Genomic DNA, 23,935 nt, shown 5'->3' with positions numbered 1-23,935 from the left:
GTTGTTGATGGAGCATTCTCGTGTCTCCCTCAGCACGGGGCTCAAGCGAATGCAGTGACTCACAGACAAGTCGGGGAGACTCCCATTCTTAGAAGAGCAGAGGAATGTGTGGTTATAATGCCTGAAAGGGCACAGGGAATGATTTCTAAATTTCCAGATGTCCTCTCAGAGAGTTGTAGCACTCTGGGGTATGCCTGAATGTAATTGATGTAGCTCTTTGTAGCAGATGTGTGTGTGCATGTGTGTGTGTGTGTGTGTGTGTGCGTGTGTGTGTGTGTGTGTGTGTGTATAAGCTGAGTCCATGTGTCTATATGCATTCGATTCATTCCACTAAATCAAACATGAAAGCGACCCTATTGAGCACTTCCCGTGTGCCAGACACTGCACCAGGTTCTTTATAGGCAGTGCCTCATTTTACCTTCTCAAAGCTGTTATTTTCCCCATTTCCCAGAAGAAGAAACTGAGGTACAGGGAATTTCAGTCACTTGTCCAAGATCCCAGAACTAGTAAGTGTGGAGCAAGAATTCTAACCCAGGCAGCAGCCTGACTGCAGAGCCCCAGCTTGGAGCCACAACAGCATGTGTGCGTGTGCGCATGCGTGTGTGTGTGTGTGCGCATGTGCGCGTGTGTGTGCATGTGCGTGCGTGCATGCGTGCGTGTGCACACGCATGCTCATGTACACCCCTCAGCCACATAGGCTGCCCTGTGTATGGGAGCTGAGGGAATGCAGAGGACATTGTTGAGAGGCACTCACCGCCCTGCTCAGTCTGTCTGAGCAGCAAAGGAAAGGGGTATCAAGTTCATGGACCAGGGCCTGAAACCAATCTGATAATTCTAACTGCTGGGCGAGAATTGAGGGGTGGGTGTTGGGGTCTGGTGATTTAAATGGTTTTCTACCCAAGAAAAATGGAGCCTTGCATGGAGTGGAGCTTTGCTGTTTAGGAAACGTGTATGAGGCAGGCAGTGAGTTTCCGGAGGGGACTTCATGAACAGGTAGAGTCTGAAACAACAAGCTGGGTGTTTCTTGGCTCCCTTCTGCCCTGGCTCTGGTCTGCCCTCCTCCCGCGTGCTGCACAGTCCATCCTGGGGCCCAGAGGGCCTCCCAGACTTCACCCCAAGTCAGAGACCCCCCCAGGGAGGAGGCGGGCTGCTCCCTCTCATAGGCCCCCAGCTGGGTTGGGTTTGCTCCTTCCTGGAAGGAAGAGGACTCTAGGTCTATGGCAGAGGTTCCCTGGTGGAGCAGGGGAGCTGCACCCTGGGGACTCTGGGGAGCCACCAGCCAGCTTCCTCTCTTCAGCCTTTGATGTTCAGGTTTAGTCTCCGGGCAGTGGCTTCTCAGTTCTGCATGCAAAGGACTGCTGCTCCCTAATGCATAGTTTGGGGAGCACTTCGGTCTGTGGAGGGATCATTGTGTGAAAAATAAAGGCAGTCCCAAAACATGGGCTTCATCAGACCACACCACACAGGGCTTCTGCTGCTCACCCGCCCTGACCGTGTGTCTCCCATTCTACAAACCCTGAATATTGGGCCTTCTGGTGCCAACGTTCACAATAATAAACCCCCTCCTGACTGCCCACCAGGTCCATGGCTAAGACAAAATTCTTCATCAGGGAATCACAGAGTGTGGATGAGCCCTCAGGCTCTGGAGCCATCCCGCCAGGCTCCCAACCTTCTCTCACTCCATATTCCTGTCTAAGGTGAGCCCTTGGGCCAGGACCTATATGTTTCCCTCTCTCAGGTCTCGCGATAGTAGCTAACGCTTACTGAGTGGCCGCTGTGTGCCAGGTGCTGTAAGTGCTTTATATGTGCCACCTCCTAAAACCCTCACGGCCCACTGGCTGGCTCCAGTGGGGAGCCCAGCGGGCTCCAGCAGGGAGGTGCTATCATCTTGTCCATTTTCCAGAAGGAGAAATGGAGACCAAAGCAGCCTAAGTCACTTGCCCAAGATCACACAGCTAGTGAGTGGTGTGACGTTGGGCAAGATACTTCACTTTTCTGACCCTCAATTTCCTCATCTGTACAATGTGGTTAACACCATTGTCTATCTGGGCATTGTGGAGATTAAATGGGGGAATGTACACAGCACCTAGCAGAGCGTGGAGTACATAGTAAGCACTCACCAGACACGGCCACTTAACGGTAGAGCTGAGGTTAACACCAGCATGAAGAGAGAGAAAATAATGTCTCTAGCACTGCCCACAGTGATCATCTCCTGAAAGCATGTCTTTCCTGAGTCCCAAGTAAGCTCCCTGAGGGCAGGGCCTTAGTCAACCTGTTCACTGCTGGTTCCCCGGGCTTTGCACAGCATCTGGTACAAGGTGGGTGCTTGGTGAAAGTTGAGTGAAGGACTGCTCTGGCGGCCCCATGGGCCATTCACAGCTTTGGACAGCCCCTTCTTCTCACATCCCTTGCCCTCCTCTGCTTTGTGGCTGTGACCTGAGTGTATCTGCCTCATTCCCTATCGGATGGAATCTTCCCAAGTGTGGGCAGCCTGGGTCCTGCCCACTGCTACCTTCCCCAAGGAGAAGATGCTCAGGCCTGGCAGTGCGGTTGAACTTCCTTGCGGCCTACGCTGGGTGCAAAAGGATCTCTCTTCTTGGGCGGGAAGTGAGGAGTGTTGGAAGCCTTGCTGGAGGTGGTCACAGACCTGGGGATGTGAGCCAGCTCGTGGGCAGCTTCAGTGCCTTGGATATCGTAGAGCAGGGTCAAGGCTGATGGCAACCCTCTGGGTCTGAGGTCCCTCCCTGCATGACACAGGTGAACACGGTTTCTAAACCACACTCCCCCTCCCCGGGACGGCACGGAGCGTGGCTGCCTGTGCTCTGCGCCCCCAGCACATACCTCCCAACAGGCACTGAGAAAATGAGCCCACTCTTGATCCCCTAGTAGTCCACCCCCGTTGGCATACGACCCACCCTTGAGTGAAATAACTGCTGAACTGTGTTCTGTCACAACCTCCCACCCCGCCCTCTCATAGAATTAGTCCTGGAAGAGCCCATTGCTCTGGGAAGCTACCTTCCCCTGAAGACCTTTGCCCTCTGGTCAGCCAAGGCTTTGATCCAGAAGTGAGAGTGGGGGGGCATGAGGATGAAGAGGATGACAGTGGCAATGCATTCCCGGGCAGGCCCAGCCCCCAGCTCCCCATCCCCAGGAAGCCCTCCGCTCTACCTTCATCCTTTCCAGAACTGTGAGCCCCCGCCTTGCCAATTTCCTCTTACACCTCTTCTCTATTTCCCGCCCCTGCCTCTGCATGAGGATGTGGTGTGCAGGCGGCCCATCTGGGGATCAGGGAATCCTACTGGGTATGCCAGCTTAATGAAATACTTGCAGTTTATTAAACACAGGCTTCCCTAAGCCCCGAGTGCCTGTGGGTATTTGAAAGCCCAAGGTAACCCCAAGCTACCACAAACGTAATTGTTACATGTGTCCATGCATTCCTGGTGCAACCTCAAACTCCAGCTCTTAAGCGGCACACAAAATTAGCAACATAAAGTAACTCCTAGTCAGATGAGAGGGGGAAATGTGGGGAAACACTGAGAGAGGCTCCCAGAACCCCTCAGGGCCTCTGAAAGTATATGAAGTTCCTGTTACCTTGCATAGCTGTGGATGCGGAGGGCACTCCCCTCACCCCTGGTGGTTCATGCTTGCAGAATAGGTTCATTATTACGCGGCAGGCCTGGCTTGTCAGCCTTGCATGATGTAGCTTGACTATTTCAAGTCCCATTTCAGCTAAGGCTTGCTCCGGGGTGGCCGGCGGGGCTCGCAGAGCGCACTGTCTGGGGGCTCCCTCTGGAGCTGTATTTCTGGTGCTCCTCCAGGGCTGGGCTGGGAAGGGCTGTCGAGAAACCCCAGGTGACCCCGAGCCTGCTGCCCTGAACCTGAGGGAGGCTGCTCCTGGGGGATGATTTCCCGTTCGTCGGTCTCCTCAGCCTGGAGCCTGTAAATCAGGGGCGAGGGGCTGAGTTGGAAGCAGCAGACAAAGGCCTCCAGGGAGGTGCCTCCCTCGATGTGGACCACCATCTGCATGCCAGAGAAGGCGACCCTGTTGACGGTGCTCAGGGGCACCTGCTCCAGGAACCTCAGCGTCAGCCCGTTGACCCACACGCAGCCCTTGCGGCTCAGAGCCTTCAAGTTGAAGGCCAGCCGGGCACTGCCCTTCTCCAGGTAGGGTTCCAGTGACAAGTGCTGGCGGGAGAGGCGAGGGAGCTGCAGCCGGAGGTGGGCATCCAGGCCCCGGCCCACCAGCAGTGGGCTGGTGTCGTGCTCTAGCTGCGGAGGGACGTTGGCGAAGGTGGCAGGGCCTGGCGTGGGGTGGTGCAGGCTCACCTGCAGGACCGTGAGGGGCCTCTCCATGGACGATAGCCTAAGAAAGACGGAGCACAGACACACAGGCGTGGGTGGAGGCAGACACTCCTCTGTGATTCCCTGAGCCCGGACATTCTTGCCCACCTCAGGGGCTCCCAGCCACCTCCGGCCAAGCAGGGCCGGGCACTGAACGTCGATGCAGTCATTCTGCTCCAGCCAGGCTGCAGCCACGGCCAGAGCTGGTATGAAAGCTCAGGCCCGCTGCTTCTAGCCTCAGCTTCATCCCTAACAAACACGCTCTGAGTGAGGCATGTTACTCAATCTCCAAATTTTAGTTCTCTCTTCTGTAACGTAGGTATGTTGATCCTTGTCTGTGCAAGGTCCAAGGCATACCAGCCTGTGTGGTGGGGTTTGGGTGGCCTGTTGGCATTTGGGGACAATTTGCCCTGCCTCATGGAAAGGGAAGGACAGAAGGTAGGATCCACCTTCCTTGTATCCGCCAGTCACACAGCAAATGCTTGCCGCGCCCTCCTCTGAGCCAGGCGCTGACCAGTGGCTGGGGATGAGCTGATCAACAGGAACACCAGCTGGGAAAGGAGAAGGGGTTTCTAGCTCCCGGCGTTGTGGAGTGACACAGAAGAGGGGACCCCCGCCTGCTCCTGGGGGATCAGAAAGGCTGCCTGGACACCCCAAGGAAGAACAAAAACATCTAGCACCTTCTAAGTGTTCCTATGCGTGCGAATGCCACAGGCATCCCCTCCTCACTGTCTGGGGCAGAAGACAGATCCTGGTGATGAACTTGGAAAGAGCTGAGATCTCTCTCAGAACTGATGGGGTTCCACGGAGGTCAACTGGCCATACATATCTGCCAGTGTGCAATGCACATGTCACTTGCCTCTGTAACTCCATCTCTAGAAATTTGTCCTTTAGAATCTCACTGGCACATGCAGGAAGCCTCTGTTCCTGCATGGATTTGAGGAACATAAACTCTGTGGCACATGCACCAACCCCATAGGGCCCAGGACATGCCACCACCTTCTACAGGAACCAAGGACTGAGTGGATCTGAATAACTAAATGTACACTTCCCCAGCACCAGGCTTTTGCTTACAGTATTTTCTCTCCTGAGAATGCATCTTCCATCCCAAACTGCTCAAGGCCCGGTTCAAATGTGACCTCTTCCATGAAGCCCTTTTCCTCTCTCTGCACTCAGACCCTCACAACAAGGAGGGTCCCCCCGGGGCTGCTCCATTCAGTCCCTTTTCCATTATGTGTCAGTTCTGTGGGTCCTTGCCCCATCTGCCCTGTGCTCCTCTCCTCCTGTCATCCCTGAGGCCTCCCGAGGGCAGAGCTGCCTCAATGCCCTGTGTCCCACTGCCCGGTCCAGACGGGGCCTGGCCACAGCAAGTGTCTGGGGGCACACCTGCCAAATGGCTAAATGAGAAGAGGCTCACACATGTGAAAATCATGTGAAATCCAGTCCAGAGAGACCCCACATGAGAGTCTGGTCCTTAAAGGCTGTGGGACAGGCTCCAAGTCCCTCCAGACCCTGGACTCCCTATCTTTTGGGTGAAGTAATGGTGAGAACCTCCCAATCTGACAGTGAGTGCAGAGCCCTTAGGGCACACCCTTTTCCCTCATGCACACACACATGCAGCCCCACACAGACACACCACAACCACACCCCGCTTCTTGCCCCAGCCTGCAGAAAGCCTCTCCCTGAGGTGTGCGTAAACCAGGCCCAGGACAGCTGAGCTGGACAGCCAAGTCCTCAGGCCCGGCCTGGAGCTCAGAGTTCACTTCCAGGAACCAATCCCATGGCCCAGGGACCCTAAGAGAATCCCTCAGAAAAAAGGGTTCAACACTGCTCTTGTGACCTTACTCTCTGCTCTGCTGAGTCCTCCAGAGCTGATAGAAATCCCCCTGCCGGTGCAGAGCCCCTGCAGAGGCCTTCTCTTTGCTCCAGGACCCCAGTTGTTCCAGGGAAGCGGAAACTCAGAGGAAGACTCTCCGGGGTATGTGCCTGGCGAGGAGCCGGCAGGGGCCCCGTTCCCAGTCCCACCAGGCCTTCTCCCCTCACTGTGAGCTCAGGTCTCTGACCTCCACCTACCTTACTTCCAGGGTCACGTCTGACTCCGGCACTGCAGCTGTGAGCTTCTGACCTCCACCTACCTTACTTCCAGGGTCACGTCTGACTCCGGCACTGCAGCTGTGAGCTCCCGGGAGGAAGTGGGTCTGGGCTGGGGCTGGTCTGGGGATGGCAATTATGGCTACGGTTCGGGGAAGTGATGTGTCAGAATGCTCATCAGGTTTGTTGCTGTCTTCCTTTTTCCCTTTAGGAAAGAAAATGGAAGCGTAATTTCTTGTTGCAGAAGTGCAGCCCCACTGCTAAGAGGTTGGAAACCCCAGTCTGGGACCCTTGCTAGGAGAGGCCCCTGAGTTCCCTCCCGGGTTTCATCTCTGCCAATCTCTACTGCCCCATCCCCAGGGACCTTGAGAGCTATTTCAGGGTATGAACAGAGTTCCTCTTCCCCCCTGCCAGGTGGGTGGGGCAAAGGCATCCCAGACCTGTTAGAAAGGGGAGCTCTTTTGGATAGAGGGCCAGTGAGGGGAGCTCCCATTGCATGTGGGAGACTGTGAGGGGGCCACCGTGGCTGGACCAGGGGTGGCCAAGGGAGCTATGGGCAACACGGCGGTCCACTGAGTGTCTCAGGAAAGGGCAGGGCCTCAGGGGAAGGATAAAACAGCTACTCACAGAGGGTGGCCTCTCCAGCAGTAGGACAGCAGGAAGGCCACCTTCTATGCCCACCTCTCCAGGGCTCTGCTGGCCTTCGAGGGCCGCCTGGAAGAGACCAAGATGGATGTGTGTCCAGCACTGGCCCCAGATGATCTCAGTCTCTCTTCTCTAACTGCTTCCTAGAAAAAAAAAGAAATACTTGCTAGAAAAAGTTAATATCAAACAGAGCCTCTACAACTTCTCATTAACAATGTTCTACAATTAATAAAAAAAGTACTAGGCATGCTAAGCTACAGGACCAACTGTCAAACAAGAGAAAAAACCAACAGAAACAATCTCACTATGTACGTCCACAAAAAGACCTGTACAAGAATGTTCACAGATGTGGATGGACCTAGAGACTGTCATACAGAGTGAAGTAAGTCAGAAAGAGAAAAACAAATATCGTATATTAACGCATGTATGTGGAACCTAGAAAAATGGTACAGATGAACTGGTTTGCAGGGCAGAAGTTGAGACACAGATGTAGAGAACAAACGTATGGACACCAAGGGGGGAAAGCGGCGGGGGGGTGGGGATGGTGGTGTGATGAATTGGGAGATTGGGATTGACATGTATACACTGATGTATATAAAATTGATGACTAATAAGAACCTGCTGTATAAAAAAATAAATAAAATTAAAAAAAAAGAATGTTCACAGAAGTTTTATCCTATTAACCCCAAACTGGAAACAACCCAAATGTCCATTAAGAAAAATGGATAAAAATTTGTATAATATGTATACAGTGAAACACTACACAGCAGTAAAAAAGAGAATGGACCAATGATACACAAAACAATGGAGATGAATCTCAAGACCATTATGGAGAGCAAAAGAAACCAGGCACAAATGATATAGACTGTATGATTCCATTTACATGAAATGCAAGAACAGATAAAACTAGCCTATGGTAATAGAGGTCAGAGTATTGAATGATCTCTGCAGAGAGGTATTGACTGGTGTATTCGTTTACTGGGGCTGCCATAACAAAGTACCACAAATGGGGTCGCTTAAATAAACAGAAATGTATGTCTCAAAGTCCTGGGGACTAGAAGTCCAAGACTGTTTCAGCAGAATTAGTTCCTTCTGAAAGAGAATCTGTTCCAGGCCTGTCACCTAGCTGCTGGAGGTTTGCTGGCAATCCTTGGCATTGCTTGGCCTGTAGAGGCATCACCCTGATCTCTGCCTTCGTCGTCACGCGGCATCCTCCCTGCACGCAGTGGTTCCAATGGCAGCATTTCAGGCGCGCTGGTTGGCTTATGAGGGAGAGGGGCCTGGGGCAGGCAGTCAGGCTAGACCTCAGGGCTCTTGCCGGCACCATAGCCCCGTTCAGCACAGACAGCTTCACCTCCCTGATGGACGGATGGATAACCAGAAGTCCAAATGGCCACTCTGAGGAGATTTAAGGTCTGCAAACACACCAGGGCTGAGCCTGCTGAGTGGAAGGTGGCTGGCCATGTTCCAGAGACCTTCCTCGCGGCCCATGGGTCTGCCTAGCCCAGACTGCCGGCCAGCTGCATGTCTCGGAACCACGGTCCTCCCCAGGGCCCCTCACACACACTGCCTTCCCTTCTTGGTGATGCTCAGGTATTTCCTCCCATCTGCAGAGAAGGGCAGTGGGCCTCAGGCAGAAGCCTGGCAGGGGCTTTGCTGCCCCTAGGTGTATGACCTTGGGTAAGTCCTATCCCCTCTCCATGCCTTAGTTTTCCTCGCCGGGGCATGGGACATCCCTCCTCACTGCCCCCTGGAACCAGGCCTCAGTGAGAGGAAAGCTGTGTCCCCACTCCCAGCCCTGGCACGGGAGAGCGTGTGGGTGGAAGAGATGTGCTCATAGCCCCTGAGTTCCCTCATATCTCAGTTCCCAGCAGTTCCCAGCAGTTCCCAGCGAGACAGAGAACTGAAACAGCCAGGGAACTTATCTGACAAGAGGAAGCACTGCCCAGCTGCGCCTCCCACGGACTAGCAGGAAGGCGTGCTGGTAACTGTCTGGCCTTTCCCCGGGGGCAGGGTGAGAGCCAGGGAAGGTGAGAGCAGGGGGAGTGGAGGTGCTGGCTTCTCTCTGCACGGCGCCCTTGGCTAGGATGGCCTTCTTTGGCTGGTGTCAGGACGCTGGGGAGGGTACATCAGTGAGCAAACGCCCCCAGTCGTGCTCCTTCGAGAGCTCAGGGACAGAAGGACAGCTTCAGGGGCTCCTACAATGATGGGCAGACGAGGACTCTACTGTTAGATAGACTCAGGTCTGGGGCTTGGATCCTTCTTGTAGCAGCTGTGTGCCCTCAGACAAGTTACTCAGCCTCTCTGAACCTGATTTCTGCTCTGTAAAATGAGGATAATTTGTTGCTGTGTGAGGGCTAAATGAAACATGTGCAAAGTGCCAAGTACTTGGGGAGGGTTGGTAGGTAGAACACCAGAGTCGAGTGCAGATGCATCCTGGGGAGAGGGGCTGGCAGAGCCGACTGACAGCTTGCACAAACCCCAGATTCTCAGAAGCCTTCAGGTTTTGCTTAAACATAATTCTGGAGCTGAATATATAATTTGCCTGAGTTCAATAGAAATTCCATTTTTAAGCGATAATGAAGTAAAACGGATGCTCTAGAAAGAATCTCCACGTTCTGGCTGGGGCACGTGGCCCTAACCCAGGAGAAGAAGGCTACTCAGTACACAGGAAGGGAAGCTGAGGCCCCCAGCAATCAGTCGACTAATTAAGATCACATGTCTGGGAAATGTCCGAACCAGGATTTGGGCCCACTCTGTTGTACTCCTGGGCCTAAACATGAAGCTATCGTGCCTCATGGGTGGTGTTCTGTGCGGTCCAGCTGCTCCACCCTTCTCCAAACGTGTGCTCCGCTGGCTGTCTGGCAGTGCACTCAGCAGAGAGGGCCCTGCTTCCAGCCTGCCAAGCCAGTGTGGCCGCTCACCACCCCCATCCCCATCAGGACATCCCCGCGTGTCCTGATAGCCTGTGGCCACCAGGTGGCAGCATCCCTCAACCCGGTGGCTTGTTCTTCTAGGCGGAAAGGGGCGGACGGTGAAAGGCTGGGGGAGCTATTCATGGGACTGCTGGGGAGGGAGGGCGAGAGGGTCCTTGTTTCTCTGACTCAGAATGCCCTGAAATGGCCCAACGTGAATCTACAGCAAATCTCACCAGAGGACACCAACTCCGACCGTGGAGATAGAGCTGGAAGCCAGAGCGTGAGGCCCCACAGAGCGGCGATTGGTTATAAGGGCAGGTGCTGGGACAGACATATCCCTGCCCAGGGACAAACTTAGTACGCAACACAGCGAGGGTGAGAGGCCAGGTCTGCTTCCTTACCTGTAAGATGGAGTAGCCATGATCCTCTCCAAGGAGGGGCCCCCTTGGAGGAAAGGCATGCACCACACTCGGCCCAGGCCAGCACCTCATGCTTACTAAGCGCTCAGGATACGGATGGAGCGGTTGTTACCATGATCATCAGGACAGTGTTCCCTGCCCCCACTGAGCCGTCAGGTAAGAAAAAAATTAGCTGTCACTTGTAGAGGTGGTGCTGTGATGGCAGGGATGCCCAGAATATGAACCCAGGAGGGGCACCTAAACTGCCAGGGGTGGGGAGCACCAGGGAAGCACCCTGGAGGAGGGGACGCTGTGCTGACTTGTGCAGAATGACTAGGAGCTGGCCAGGTGGAACCGATGATAGGTGGGGTGGCACCTGGCGGAGGAAGGTGGAGTCAGCTGCCCAGCTGCTGGAAGGGCTCTCCCACGCTTTGCTCTATGCCCTTGGCTAATAAGAATGGTAACAACGACAGTGATGGTGCATTTGAATTTTAAAACAATAATGAAATGAGCATTGAGTGAGTCCTGACTCTATGCTGTGTCCTGTGCTAAGCCCTTATACGAACTGTCTTATTTAATCCTCACTACACCTGTGGGAGAGGTTCCAATATTAATTCTGTTTCACAAATGAGAGAGCAGAGGCACAATTAAGTAACTTACTCAAGATCACCCACATAGAAGGTCACGGAGCTGCCTCTCAAACCCAGGTCTGATCTTCAGATCATTGCCCTCAACTCCTGCGCTCCCAAGGGGCAAGCCCTTTCCCCTCTATGGGCCTTGGGTCCCCAGCTTCTGATGGCTGGGCTGGGCTGGGTGAAGCAAATGGCTATGAGGGACGGCCCTGGCTGCTTATTCCTGCTGCGGTCCCTCCCAGAGTGCTGGTGGGGCCTCCTTGCACAGGTGGGGCTGGCCAGCGCTGCCCGGGGGGTGACCGCCACCTGCTCCAGAGCCAGAGATGGTGAGCATTCTGCCCATGCTCCCTCCCCTACTCCAGGGGTCACTGCTAAGCCCAATTTCATTATTGTTCTGTGTTCTTAATATATGTCCATTTTACTTTATGCTAAATCCAGTAATGGAGCCCTGACCAATGCCTGGGGCAGGCCCCAGAGACATGGTGCCTGGGAATTCTGAGGCCTCCTGGGCTCTCACCTTGGGGTGGGATAGTCAGGCCACATAGAGCCAGTGCCAGCAAGCCCAGCAATTACCTTGTGCTTTTACTTCCTTTTTTCCCACTGAGCTAAGGGCTGTCCCTTAGGCTGCCGGGGGAGGCGGAGGCAGAGGCGTCTTGCATCCTGGCCTGTGTGCTGTCCCCTCCTGCTTCACCCACAGCATCCAGAGCAGCTGTGGGCTGGAGGGCAGGGAGGGAGCCCTCACTGGGAGCCCAGCCTTGGCTCTGCCATGGACATACTTTGTGGCAAGTTGCTTTTCCTCTCTGGGCCTCACTGTCCTCATCTGTAGAATGGGGATAATCATGCCTGCCCAACCTCCCCGGCCCTATAGCCAGTACCTTCATCTAACACTTGGAGAGGGATCTGCTTTCACCTGGTCAAAAGGATTTGCAAAGGGCTTCTTTCTTTTTCAGTCAAGAACCCACATTGAAGAAACACAGCTTGGTCTTATTTACAGAACGCAGCTGGCCAGGAAAGATGGCCCAAAACACAGCACAACACACATCAAACATGGGGTTTTTGTTTTTAATTAAGTGAGGTAAAAGCCTAGCATAAATACTTTAACTAAAGTTTCGGAATAAAATGTATTCTGAAATTAGCATGTCTTCAAAGGCAGATTTTTAACATACCATGAAAAAAACCTCTGTGAGGCAATTTAGGTGGTCCCTGGTGCCTAGAAGTACTCCATGTAGATCTGACAGCAGGAGGATGGAGGAAAAAAAAGAAAACTGTTCCTCTGCAAATAGTTATCTTTCTTTAAATTGTGGTCAAATGCACATAACACAGTTTCCCATTTTAGCCATTTTAAATGTACAGTTCAGTAGTGTTAAGTATATTCACATTGTTGTACAATCTCCAGAACCTTTTCATCTTGCAAAACTGAAACTTTAAACCCATTAAACAACAACTCTCCATTTCGCCCTCCCTCCAGCCCCTGGCAACCACCATTCTACTTGTTTCTGTGGGTTGGACTATTCTAGATACCTCATATAAATGGAATCATACAGTATTTGTCCTTTTGTGATCGGCGTGTGTCACTTAACATAATGTCCTTACGGTTCACCCATGTCGTAGTATGTGTCAGAATTCATTCATTTTTGAGACTGAATAATAGTCCATTGTACGTATATACCACATTTTGTTTATCCATTAATCTGTCAATGAACATTTGGGTTGCTTCCACTTTAGGCTATTGTGAATAATGCTGCTGGGAATATGGTGTATAAATACCTGTTTGATACCTTGCTTCTAGTTCTTTGGTATATATACCCAGCAGTGGAATTTCTGGCTATGTTAATTCTGTGTTTAATATTTTGAGGATCTGCCCTACTGTTTTCGATAGTGGCCACACCATTTTACATTCCTACCAATAGTGCAGAAGGGTTCCAATTTCTTCACATCCTTGCCAACACTTGTTATTTTCTGTTGTTGTTGTGTTGTGGGTGTTTTATTTTATTTTATTTTATTTTATAGTAGCTATCCTAATGGGTGTGAGGGGATATCTCATGGTGGTTTTGATTTGCACTTCCTGAATGATTACTGATGTTAAATATCTTTTAATGTGCTGTTGGCCATTTGTATATCGTCTTTGGAGAAATGTCTCCTTTAAGTCCTTTGTCCATTTTTTAATTGGGTTATTTGTTTTTCTGTTATTAAGTTATAGCAGTTCTTTACATATTCTGGATATTAACCCCTTATCAGATATGGGATATACAAATACTTTCTCCCATTCCGTGGGCTGCCTTTTCTCTCTGTTGTGTCCTTGAATGCACAGAAATTTTTAATTTTCATATAGTCCAATGTACCTATTTTTACTTTTGTTGCCTGTGCTTTTAGTGTCACATCCAAGAAGTTATTGCCAAATCCAATGTCATGAAGCTTATCTCCTAAGAGTTGTATAGTTTTAATTCTTACATTTAGATCTTTAATCCATTTTGAGGTAATTTTTATATGCCGTGTAAGGTAGGCGTCCAGTGTCCAACTTCATGTGGATATCCAGTTTTCTTTCAAATAGTTATCTTAAGATAAGATTTATGATTGATGGTGACAGTTTACCATATTTGACCATATTTGGTTGAATAAAATATTTTACATACCTTGGCTACAATACAAAACAAAAAGCATTCAAGTTCACCCAGTAGGTTTTGTTAATTTCATGTTCCCATCTTTATATTGTTTAACAGAAATACTCTTCGTTAAAAATAACATGCTGCACCCTCAGCAGTGTGGATTGTTTTCCAACAATATGAGTTTCGGGGAGGTGTTAGTGGGCAGATCAGTGAATCATGCATGCGGTGGTCACTTACCAGGGTCAGCACCTGCCCTTTCCTGCCTGTGAGCAGGATCCTGTGATGCTTGGTCTCTGCACTTTCCCGGTGTTCCTGATATCACAGATTTTAAGGGTAAGGGTTGGTGTCATTGTTATGTTTTTGCTACCGGGAGCTTCTAAATAAAGCTCCGGCCAGACAGCCACCACTGAGCACCATTTTTTGCTGGTTTGTGCCCCAGACTCAGAGCCCACGAGCAGAGTTCTGAACCCCCAATGCAGTAGACACATAAAACCCAGAGATTCAAAGCACTTCCGAACTTTTGATTTGCTCATAGTTTAAAGCTCCTCCTAGAAGGCTGCTGCTTTAAACTGCTGGATACTTCCCACAGGGAAAACTGGTCTCCAATGCACAGAGTGCCACCCGCAGCAGGCGTTCGAGGGGCCTGTGCTACCCACGCTGGGTGTCCACTCACCCCGGCCGCCTCTCACACCTCAAGCCACCTTCCACATCTGGAATAGTCATCATGAGCTGGAGGAGGACCTGAATTTCCTGGGAAAATGCTAAATCACGGAGGCTTCTGGTGCCAAGAAAGACAGCCTGGCCAAGATTTGGGGCTGTGAGCCTCAAATGCCACCTCAGGAAGCAGCCGTCACCATGCGTAGTGCAATCTGGCTTGATTTTGCCAAAACAAAGGAAAGGCCCTCCAGCAATTTCTGTGGCTTTGTTTTGCAAAATTAAATTGCCTGCTTTTAATTCTCCTTTACCGGCTTACTAAAAATTGGAATTTCAAAACCAGTGAGAGACAGAAACCTCACTTTGGAGTGGATGTCAGATCCCACATGACCTGCATTTCAGTCTGGGACAAAGAGGTGGATCATGGAAACTTCTGGGAAGTGGAGGCTTTGGTGGTAGTAGGATCCCTAGGCTTTGGAGCTCCTGGACCACCCCCATGTGTACATGTGCTCGGAGCCCATGGGGACTCATAGCTGTTTCCACACACAGAACAGAAGCTCGCCAGACTTCCCCCTTCAGGACCCTTCCCCGGCATGCCTCCAGAGCCAAGTTCCAGCTCATTTATGTGTTATTTCCAAGTGGGGCTTCTGGACCTCTTCCCAAGGAGCAGGCTGGGCCCAAAGGGAACTGGCCTCCTCTGCACCCAGCCCTGGATGGGCTCTGCAGCGGCCAAGCATATGAGACACCCCCTGCCCTCAAGGAGGTCCAGGCACATGCAGAAGACAGGCTCTCAGACAAGTACCACCCAGTGGGACCCGGGAGGGAAGCATGAGGACAAGGGAGTCCCAACAATGTGCCAAGACCAGCCTAGGGGGATTTAGGAAGGCTTCCTCAAGGAGATGATGCCAAGGCCGGTCTTGAAGAACCAGCAGGAGTTGACCAAGTTAGTAAGGAGGAGCAGGCATCTCAAGAGGGGTCGTGCATGAGCAAAGACTCACTCAAGTGTGAGGGAGCCAGACGTCAGAGAACTATAGGAGCAGGAGCAAGCTGCTGCTTCCTCAGCCTCTTTACACACACCGAGGTTCTGCTGTAATCACTGCCCCCGTGTCCTCCTGGCTCTTCCCCTCCAGTCTCTCCCTTGACCCTGTCAAAGCCCCAAAGTTGATTGGGTTTGATGGGGCATGTTGGCCTTCATCGCTTAGCTTGTTTTCCTATCTCTGCTGTCCTGTTGAGTACCCTAAGCCACAGCCCCTCATGAAGAATATACAGTCTCTGCCCCCAGAATGTGGGAGGCCACCAGAGAGAGAAGGTCCAGCATACAGTCTGGATGGTGCCATACCGAGAGAACCTGCAACCTGGGTCTTTGGAAGGTAGTGTGGCTCTTGGGTTAGGTGGACTGAATCTTAGTCCCACCTCCACCACTAATGTATCAAGGGACTTGGGCAAGTCACATTAAGCTCTCGGAGCCTCGGTTTCCCATTTCCAAAATGGTGAGGGAGTGAGGATGCAGTGAGATTGAGGTCGTGCATGGAAAGCACAGAGCATGGAGACGTCAGCTAGCGTGACTGTACTGATTGCCCGAACCTAGATGCAGAGAGGCAAAGTGGTGATTGCCTATCTTGTCTTCTCCAGAATTCCCACATTAAGTTTTTCTCTACATTCTCTCTCCCTCTCTTCTCTCTCCAGTGTAATGAAGGTTTGGCTGGTTTAACACAGATCTAAAGCAGTGGCTTCAACAAGAGACAAATATATTTCTCGCTTACCTAATAGGCCAGGTGTAAGCAGTCTAGGGCTCCTAATGGTGGTTCCACAGTGTCAGTAACCTGAGTTCTTTCCAGCCTGTCACTCTGTCAACCCCAGAGCATTGTCCTCATACATGTGGCTCCAAATGGCTCTTCCCTGCCACATCTGCATCCCAACCAGCGGGACTGGGGCAGACCAAAAAGCACATGGCACATCCTCTCCCTTTAAAGGCATGACCTGGAAACTGCCCACATCACTTCTGCTCACATCCTTTTGGCCTGGCCTTAGCCACGGACTAGACCTAGCTGCAAGGGAGGCTGGGTAGCTGTGTGCTCAGTGACCAAATGACGGCTGTCTTATCATAGACGAAAGGGAAACCAGATATTGGGAGACGATTGAGTCTTCTTTTCTCAGCCCGCTAGCCTACTCCTCAAGGGTGTGAAAGCTCAGAGCTGGGCTCCACTGCTATAGATTTAGTCACACGGAGGGAGGCTGACTGCTAACCTGACACCTCGGAACCGCTATAGTGAAAAGCCCCACGATCAGCCCTCTGCCTTCTTAGGAGCGGAACAAGGGACAGCCTAAAACAGCGGCAGGAAGACTGCAGTTTAGCTGGGGGAAGGCTTCCCCGAGAGAGGGGATTGTTCTCTGTAGAAGCCGCTGGCTTCCACACACAACTTGGTACAGGCCTCTGTGCACTGGAGGATGGCTGATGACCAGTCGCTGGGTACAGAGAAAGTGGTGGCTAGAGGGAGGAAGCCTGAGATTATTTTCTCGTCAAAAGATACAGTATTTCTCTGAAGGTTATAGTCTGTTCTGAGACACAGCATCACAAAGTAAAAGGCTGTTTGTTTGCTTTATTTTTATGTACTGTTTTGAAAAGTTCATATATCCACACTGTTTACAATCTTTGAAAAGATAAAAAAGGAGTAGAGTTCAAAGTCCCTCACCCCTCCCAATAGGGAAGCACTGTACTGAGTGTCTTGAGCGCCTTCCTGATGCTCTTTCTGCAAGTACAGCAAACATGAACAGACAATGCCGCCATGCCCACCCACCTCTTTTCTAAACACTCTCTGGTGCCCTGCTCTGTGGCTGTGTCCTCAAGGCCAGCCACTCACGTTCTTCCCAGTGGCCTCGCTCTCTCTGTCCTTTCATATTTCACAAGAGTAGCCCGAGACATGACAACAAATATTTCATACCCTCCACACGTGACATTTTTCACATATGCTTTACAAATGTGCGTCTTCACCCCGAATCCAATGTCCTGGGAAACATGTCTTTTCCACATGGCCACTAATATAATATAAAAAGCATTTTCCCCTTCCCTCAGCCCCAGGGGGGAGCTATATCATGAAAATGGAAAAGTGATGAGAAAATGAGAAATCCTGCCTAGAGAGCTCTCTCTCCAAGTGGTTTTCCAGAGGCTCCCTGGGACTGCGGCACCTTGTGAAGCGTAAATCACCAGCTAGGCCTGCTGAAGTTGTCACCCAGTGGCCCGGTGCATGGCTATTTCTGTTTGGTGGCCATTGACCCAAAATGTCCCTGCTGTGTAAGTGTGGTCCTCTGCCTGTCCACCCACTTGCCTGCTGTCAGCAGGCCTGGCACTGGGGTGGGCACACACGCCCCGTGGGCCCATCTGCTTGCAGACTGCACAGTTTCTAGGTGAGGCCCATGACCACCACGTTTCAACCGTTTGGAGGCAAACCCTACTGCTGCCGGGCTTGCCGCAGACCATGGGGTGCCTCCAGTGCCTTCCAAGAAAGCCCAGGGCCTCTGCGCTCAAGCTTGGCAGCCTTTGCGAGCCTTCAGCACAAGCCATGGCCTGGAAACCCGGGAACCTGGCTAAAACACCGGGGCCAGGGCTTGGTAAATGCCAGCCTCAGCCTGCCTTTTCTTCCCTCGCCCTGCCCTTCCCTCCCCTCTAACCCCGAACACACCCAAGTTATCAATAAGTGCAGCTCAGAGAAGCAAAATTTCCCCTGGTCTCTTGCTCTCCGGTACTTCCAAAAGAACTCCAAGCCCTACTGTCTATAAGAAAGTTCACAGTTCGCGGGTGCTAGGGGGCGCTGTCGGGCAACATTTGTGCACTCAAAACGTCTTGCCTGCAGTTTTCAAAAACTAGGCATTCTTTTTTAGAACAAGTTGAGGTTCAGAGCAAAAATGAGCAGAAAGTACAGAGAGTTCCCTTATACTCTCCTGTGCCCTCCCCCGCCCCAACCCACAGCCTCCTGCACTGTCAAAATCCTCCACCAGAGTGGCAAGTGTGTTACAGTCTGTAAGTCTACGTTGACACATTATCATCGCTCAGATTCCATAGTTTACATTAGGGTTCACTCTTGCTGTTGTACGTTCTATTGGGTTTTGGCAGATGTATAATGACAGGTGTCACCATTACAGTATCATACAGAGTAGTTTCACTGCTCTAAAAATCCTCTGTGCTCTCTGCCTTTTCATCCCTCTGTCCCCTCAATTTCCGGAGGCCACCAAAATTTTTACTGTCTCCACAGTTTTGCCTTTTCCAGAATGTCATAGAGTGGGCATCCCACAGTGTGTAGCTTTTTCACATCGGCTTCTTTCACTTAGTTACATACATTTAAGTTTCCTGCATGTCTTTTCATGGTTTGATAATTCATTTCCTTTTAGTGCTGAATAATATTCCATTGTCTGGATGTACCACATGTTTATTTACCCATTCACCTATGGAAGGACATCTTGGTTCCTTCCAATTTGGGGCAGTTATGAGTAAAGCTGCTATAAACATCTGTGAGCAGGTTTTCGTGTGGACGTAAGTTTTTAACTCGGTTGAGTGAATTCCAGGGAGCACACTGCTGGATTCTTACCCAGTGTCTCCAGAGGCAGGATGTTCAGTGGGGTAGGCTGTCTTATAATCGGTCAGCTCACGGGGACCCCTGCAGAGTCTCACATCCTTGAGGGCCAGAACGCCCACCCCACTCTTTCAGAGCCCCTGCTCCCTCTTGGTGGTGGAGATACGCCGAGAGGTGTGAGTGGTAGGCCTGCCTCTACCCATCTTCTCTCTCTTTCATTCTTTACTCCACAAAGTTGAGGGTCTGAAGATTTTTCACTATAAACTGAATTTTTTTTTTCCAAGACCAGCATTTAAGAAAATCAAGTATACAACTTTTCATTCATTACTGGTATTTTGCTGTCATTGTTGGAGTGATTAATGTCACACCTCTTATTTGTTCTGTTTGTTGCAAACATACAGCTGCACTGACATTCAAATTGGTTATGAAACAAACTAATAAAGAAGATGGGATATATATATATATATATGATAGAATACTACTCAGCCATAAAAAACAATGAAATTGTGCCATTTGCAACAACATGGGTGGACCTGGAGGGTATTATGTTTAGTGAAATAAGTCAGACAGAGAAAGACAATTACTGTCTGTTATCACTTATAAGTGGAATCTAAAAAAAAAAGAATATAACAAAAAAGAAACAGATTCACAGATGTTGAGAGCAAACTAGTGGTTACCAGTGTGGAGAGGAAGGGGCAAGATAGGGGTAGGGGATTAAGAGGTACAAACTACTATGTATAATAAAATAAATAAGGGGGCTTCCCTGGTGGCGCAGTGGTTGAGAATCTGCCTGCCAATGCAGGGGACGTGGGTTCGAGCCCTGGTCTGGGAAGATCCCACATGCCACGGAGCAACTAGGCCCGTGAGCCACAACTGCTGAACCTGCGCGTCTGGAGCCTGTGCTCCCAACAAGAGAGGCTGCGATAGTGAGAGGCCCGCGCACCGCGATGAAGAGTGGCCCCCGCTTGCCACTACTAGAGAAAGCCCTCGCACAGAAACGAAGACCCAACACAGCCAAAAATAAATAAATAAATTAATTAAAAAAAATAAAATAAAATAAAATAAAATAAAATAAATAAGCTACAAGGATATATTATACAGCACAGGGAATATAGCCAATATTTTATAATAACTATAAATAGAATATAATCTATGAAGAATTTGAATCACTATGTTGTACACCTGAAACTAATAAAATATTGTAAATCAACTATACCTCAATTAAAAAAAACGGTTTTGGGGGCTTCCCTGATGGCGCAGTGGTTGAGAATCTGCCTGCCAATGCAGGGGACACGGGTTCGAGCCCTGGTCTGGGAAGATCCCACATGCCACGGAGCAAATGGGCCCGTGAGCCACAATTACTGAGCCTGCGCGTCTGGAGCCTGTGCTCCGCAGCAAGAGAGGCCGCGATAGTGAGAGGCCCGCGCACCGCGATGAAGAGTGGCCCCCGCTTGCCACAACTAGAGAAAGCCCTCACACAGAAACGAAGATCCACCACAGCCATTAATAAATAAATAAAGCACACCTAGTATAGTGTAATTTAAAAAAAAAAAAATTTGATTTAAAAAAAAAACGGTTTTGGTACTTTACCCCAGGGAATCTAATTCCCCCATGGATCTTTAGGGAAAGCTGTCCTAACTTTCAGGCACCCCAGTCTAAGCTGGGAGCCACCAGGACTTGGCATCTCTGCTTCGTGGATTCTTTGTCCTCAAACAAGAAACTGGTGACTAGTTTGGGCTAGTTTAGAGTATGGTATTTTAACCATTTTGTCTGAGTTGTCAACATTTTAAAATCAGGACCTTGGAAATATAAACCTTGTTTGCAGCTTCTCTTGAAAAGTCGGAAAATGAGGCCACCTGGGACTTCTGTTCCCACAGGTACCAGTCTGTGCCCTCGAGATGAGCTGGACGCTCAGTCCCCTCCAGCCTGTCTCACCATCTGTCTTACATGCGAGGTTCCTGTAAGCCTTTGAGTTTGCAGCCCTTGTGTGAGGTGTGTGGTAACCTCCAGTTAACCAAGATGTGGTTTTTCTTTAGTACATGAGTCCCCACAGGACCAATAACAGAAATCACCATGAAGGCGCAAAGGTCTACCAGTGAGTAGGGGGCAGACATCCCAGGGTGGTCTGTCTAGACTGGGGTTCCTTAGGGTCTCCGGTCCTGATACTGTGTGGTGGGCCCTGCTATGAGTGCTTTACATGTATCCACTAGTTTGATTCCTTCAGTAACCCTATGAAGTAGGGATCGTTATTACCCTCATTTTAACGATAGAGAAACTGAGGCACAAAGGAGTTAAATCACGCATCCGAGAATGATAAATAGAATCTGTCTTCAAAGCTCCTGCGGCCTGATGGGACCCCTCAGGAAAGGTAGTCCTGGCCGTTGGGAATGGAGGGGAGCCATGTAGGGTCTCCCCAGGAGCCTAGACAGGAACCCCTAGACAGGGGCTGCTCCTCGGGACTCAGATCAGCTGCCTCTCAGTGGGAACACTGGAAGGAACCTGGATTCTGCTGGAGGAAGACCTTCTGGCCCCAGCCCCCTTTGGCCCCCAGAGCAGGCAGACTCACTTCTCGCCCGCCCATGCATTCATCCCAGTCTCCGATTTTACAAAGGGCTGCCATTTACTGTGTGTTTACTACGTGCCAGTCCTCTAGGTTCGTTGTCTTACTGAACCCCCTTGATGACTATTTTGTGTCAACCTGTGTCCCCATTTTATGGAGGAGGAAACTGAGGTGTCGACAGGTTCCCTCGCTTGCCTGAAGTCACAGAGCTCACCAGTGATGGGCAGGCTATGAGCAGTCATAGATGGAGGTGCTCGGACCCCCTTTACTTCTCTGCTCTCTCTGAAGCTTACCCCTTGCCCCTTGCACTCAGTTTCCCCTCCTTTGCTCTGATTTCCGGGCCCCAGCCCCCAAGTGGCCCCTGCAGTCTCTTCTCTCAGCCTCTGATCCGTGGCCTACCTTCAGCCTTTTGTCCCCATGCATTCATTTATTAGATCCAGCTTCTAATTGTGATGTTCACATCTACCATCTTACTCATTCATTGCCAGCTTGACCTATTCATTTTTGAGAGGAACAGTACAGTCTCCTACTATGATCATGTTCTCATCACTTTTCCCTTTTAATTCTGTCAAATTTTGCTTTATCTATTTCCAGATTATGCTATTAGGTGCCTACACATTCCCCATTGGTAATCCTTTGCCTTACTATCTACTTAGGCTCATAAGATAGTGGTACCGCATTTCTTTTGGTTAATGTTTGCCTGCTTAATTTTTTTTCTATCCCATTTATTTTTTTGATAGTTTTCTTTAGGTGTAGTTACTTTCATTCAATAATCTAACACATACTTATCAAGGACCTACTTACTGTGTGCTGAGCACTGGGCTTGGCCCTGAGGATTCAGTAGTAAACTAGTGTGTTGGTGCATTAGTTTCTTTTTTTTTTTGGCTGTGTTGGGTCTTCATTGCTGCGCGTGGGCTTTCTCTAGTTGTGGTGAGTGGGGGCTACTCTTTGTTGCGATGCACGGGCTTCTCATTGTGGTGGCTTTTCTTGTTGTGGAGCACAGGTTTTAGGCAAGCGGGCTTCAGTAGTTGCAGCATGCAGGCTCAGTAGTTGTGGCACACAGGCCCTAGAGCATGTGGGCTTTAGTAGTTGCAGCGTGTGGGCTCAGTAGTTGTGGTGCACGGGCTTAGCTGCTCCGTGGCATGTGGGATCTTCCCGGACCAGGGATCGAACCTGTGTCTCCTGCACTGGTAGCTGGATTCGTAACCACTGTGCTGCCTGGGAAGTCCCCGCATTAGTTTCTTATGACTGCTGTAACAGACTACTACAAACTCTCAGCCCGTGCAGTTCTGGAAACCAAGAGTCTGAAATCAGTATCGTGGGGCTGAAACCGAGGTGTTAGCAGAGCCATGCTCCTCCCAGAAGCTGTAGGGAGGGCAACCTTTCCTTGCCTTTTCCAGCTTCTGGTAGCTGCCAGCATTTCTTGGCTTGTGGCTGCATCACTCCAATCTTCAAGGCCAGCATCTTCTAGCTCTGCTCCCTCTACATGGGGCCCCCTCCTCTGTGTGTGTGAAATCTTCCTCTGCCTCCCTTTTATGAGGATAATTGTGATTGCATTTAGTCCTACCCAGATAATCCAGGATAATGTCACCATCTCAATATCCTTAATTTAATCACATCCTTTGCCATATAAGTTATTGTTCATTCTTTTGCCATAGCAGGTGACATTCACAGGTTTCAGGATTAGGAAATGAATATGTCTTGGGGCCATTATTCAGCCTTCCACAGTCAGGAAGCCTTCCTTCAGGGAGCTAGCATTCTAGAGAGTCAGGAAAGGAAGGAGGAGTGATGAGTGTGTAGCTGGGGTTGAGGGCAGCACGGTCAGAAAACCAGAGAGACTCTAGTTCACAGGAGACTGAATGAAGTGGGGTGTGAGGGCTTAAGTGCAAATGCCCTGAGGCAGCCAACTTGGCTGGTCAGGGATTGTCTGTGAGCTCGGGAGGGGGTATGGGGAGGAGGCTGGAAAACCAGGTGGGGGACAGACAGTCACTGAAGGGCCATGTAGGCCATGGTGACGGCTTTGGATTGTATCCCAAGGCAATAGTGAGCTGCGAGAGGGCTTCCAGCAGTGGAGGGATGTGAGCTATTGAGCTGTGCAGAGCTAACAGGTGCCTCTTCCTCACAAACCCTTCCCTGGGCAGGTAGGGGACGACACAAGGAAGCTGCTTCTCAGGCCACACCACCGCCCAGCTACAAGCCTTTCAGGCCCTGATCGATTGTCCCTTATGCTGGGCACCTCCCGCGGCCCAGACATTCCACTGAGCACTCGACACCCATGTTTGTAACAGGGCACTCCAGGTGATACTGGACTCGGTGCTTTTGAAATCTCAGATGGCTAGAAATGGGTAGGGAAGGGGGAGACTTCAGAGCTCATGCTCTGACCTTGAAGCAATGCTGCCCGCTTAAAGCTTTAAGAAGCTAGACTGTCTGGGTCTGAATCTGAATTCAGACACTTACTAACTATGGGACCCTGGTGGGGGGGGGGTCCCATAACCTCGTTATGCTTCTCTTCCTCCTCTGTG

General features: G+C 50.6%; 1 protein-coding gene across 1 annotated transcript; it reads right to left on the bottom strand.

The window, feature by feature from the left end:
- Window positions 1–296: 296 nt before the first annotated feature.
- Window positions 297–4,425, bottom strand: TIFAB (TIFA inhibitor). The gene has a single exon (XM_082455159.1). It carries the CDS (start codon window positions 4,351–4,353, stop codon window positions 3,730–3,732), a length of 624 nt encoding a protein of 207 aa, XP_082311285.1. The 5' UTR covers window positions 4,354–4,425; the 3' UTR covers window positions 297–3,729.
- Between the last annotated feature and the right edge of the window lie 19,510 nt (window positions 4,426–23,935).

The sequence above is a fragment of the Balaenoptera physalus genome, assembly GCF_965194825.1.
Source record: "Balaenoptera physalus genome assembly, chromosome: 3".
NCBI classification, from domain to species: Eukaryota; Metazoa; Chordata; class Mammalia; order Artiodactyla; family Balaenopteridae; genus Balaenoptera; species Balaenoptera physalus.
This window is presented reverse-complemented; position numbering and strand designations above follow the sequence as displayed.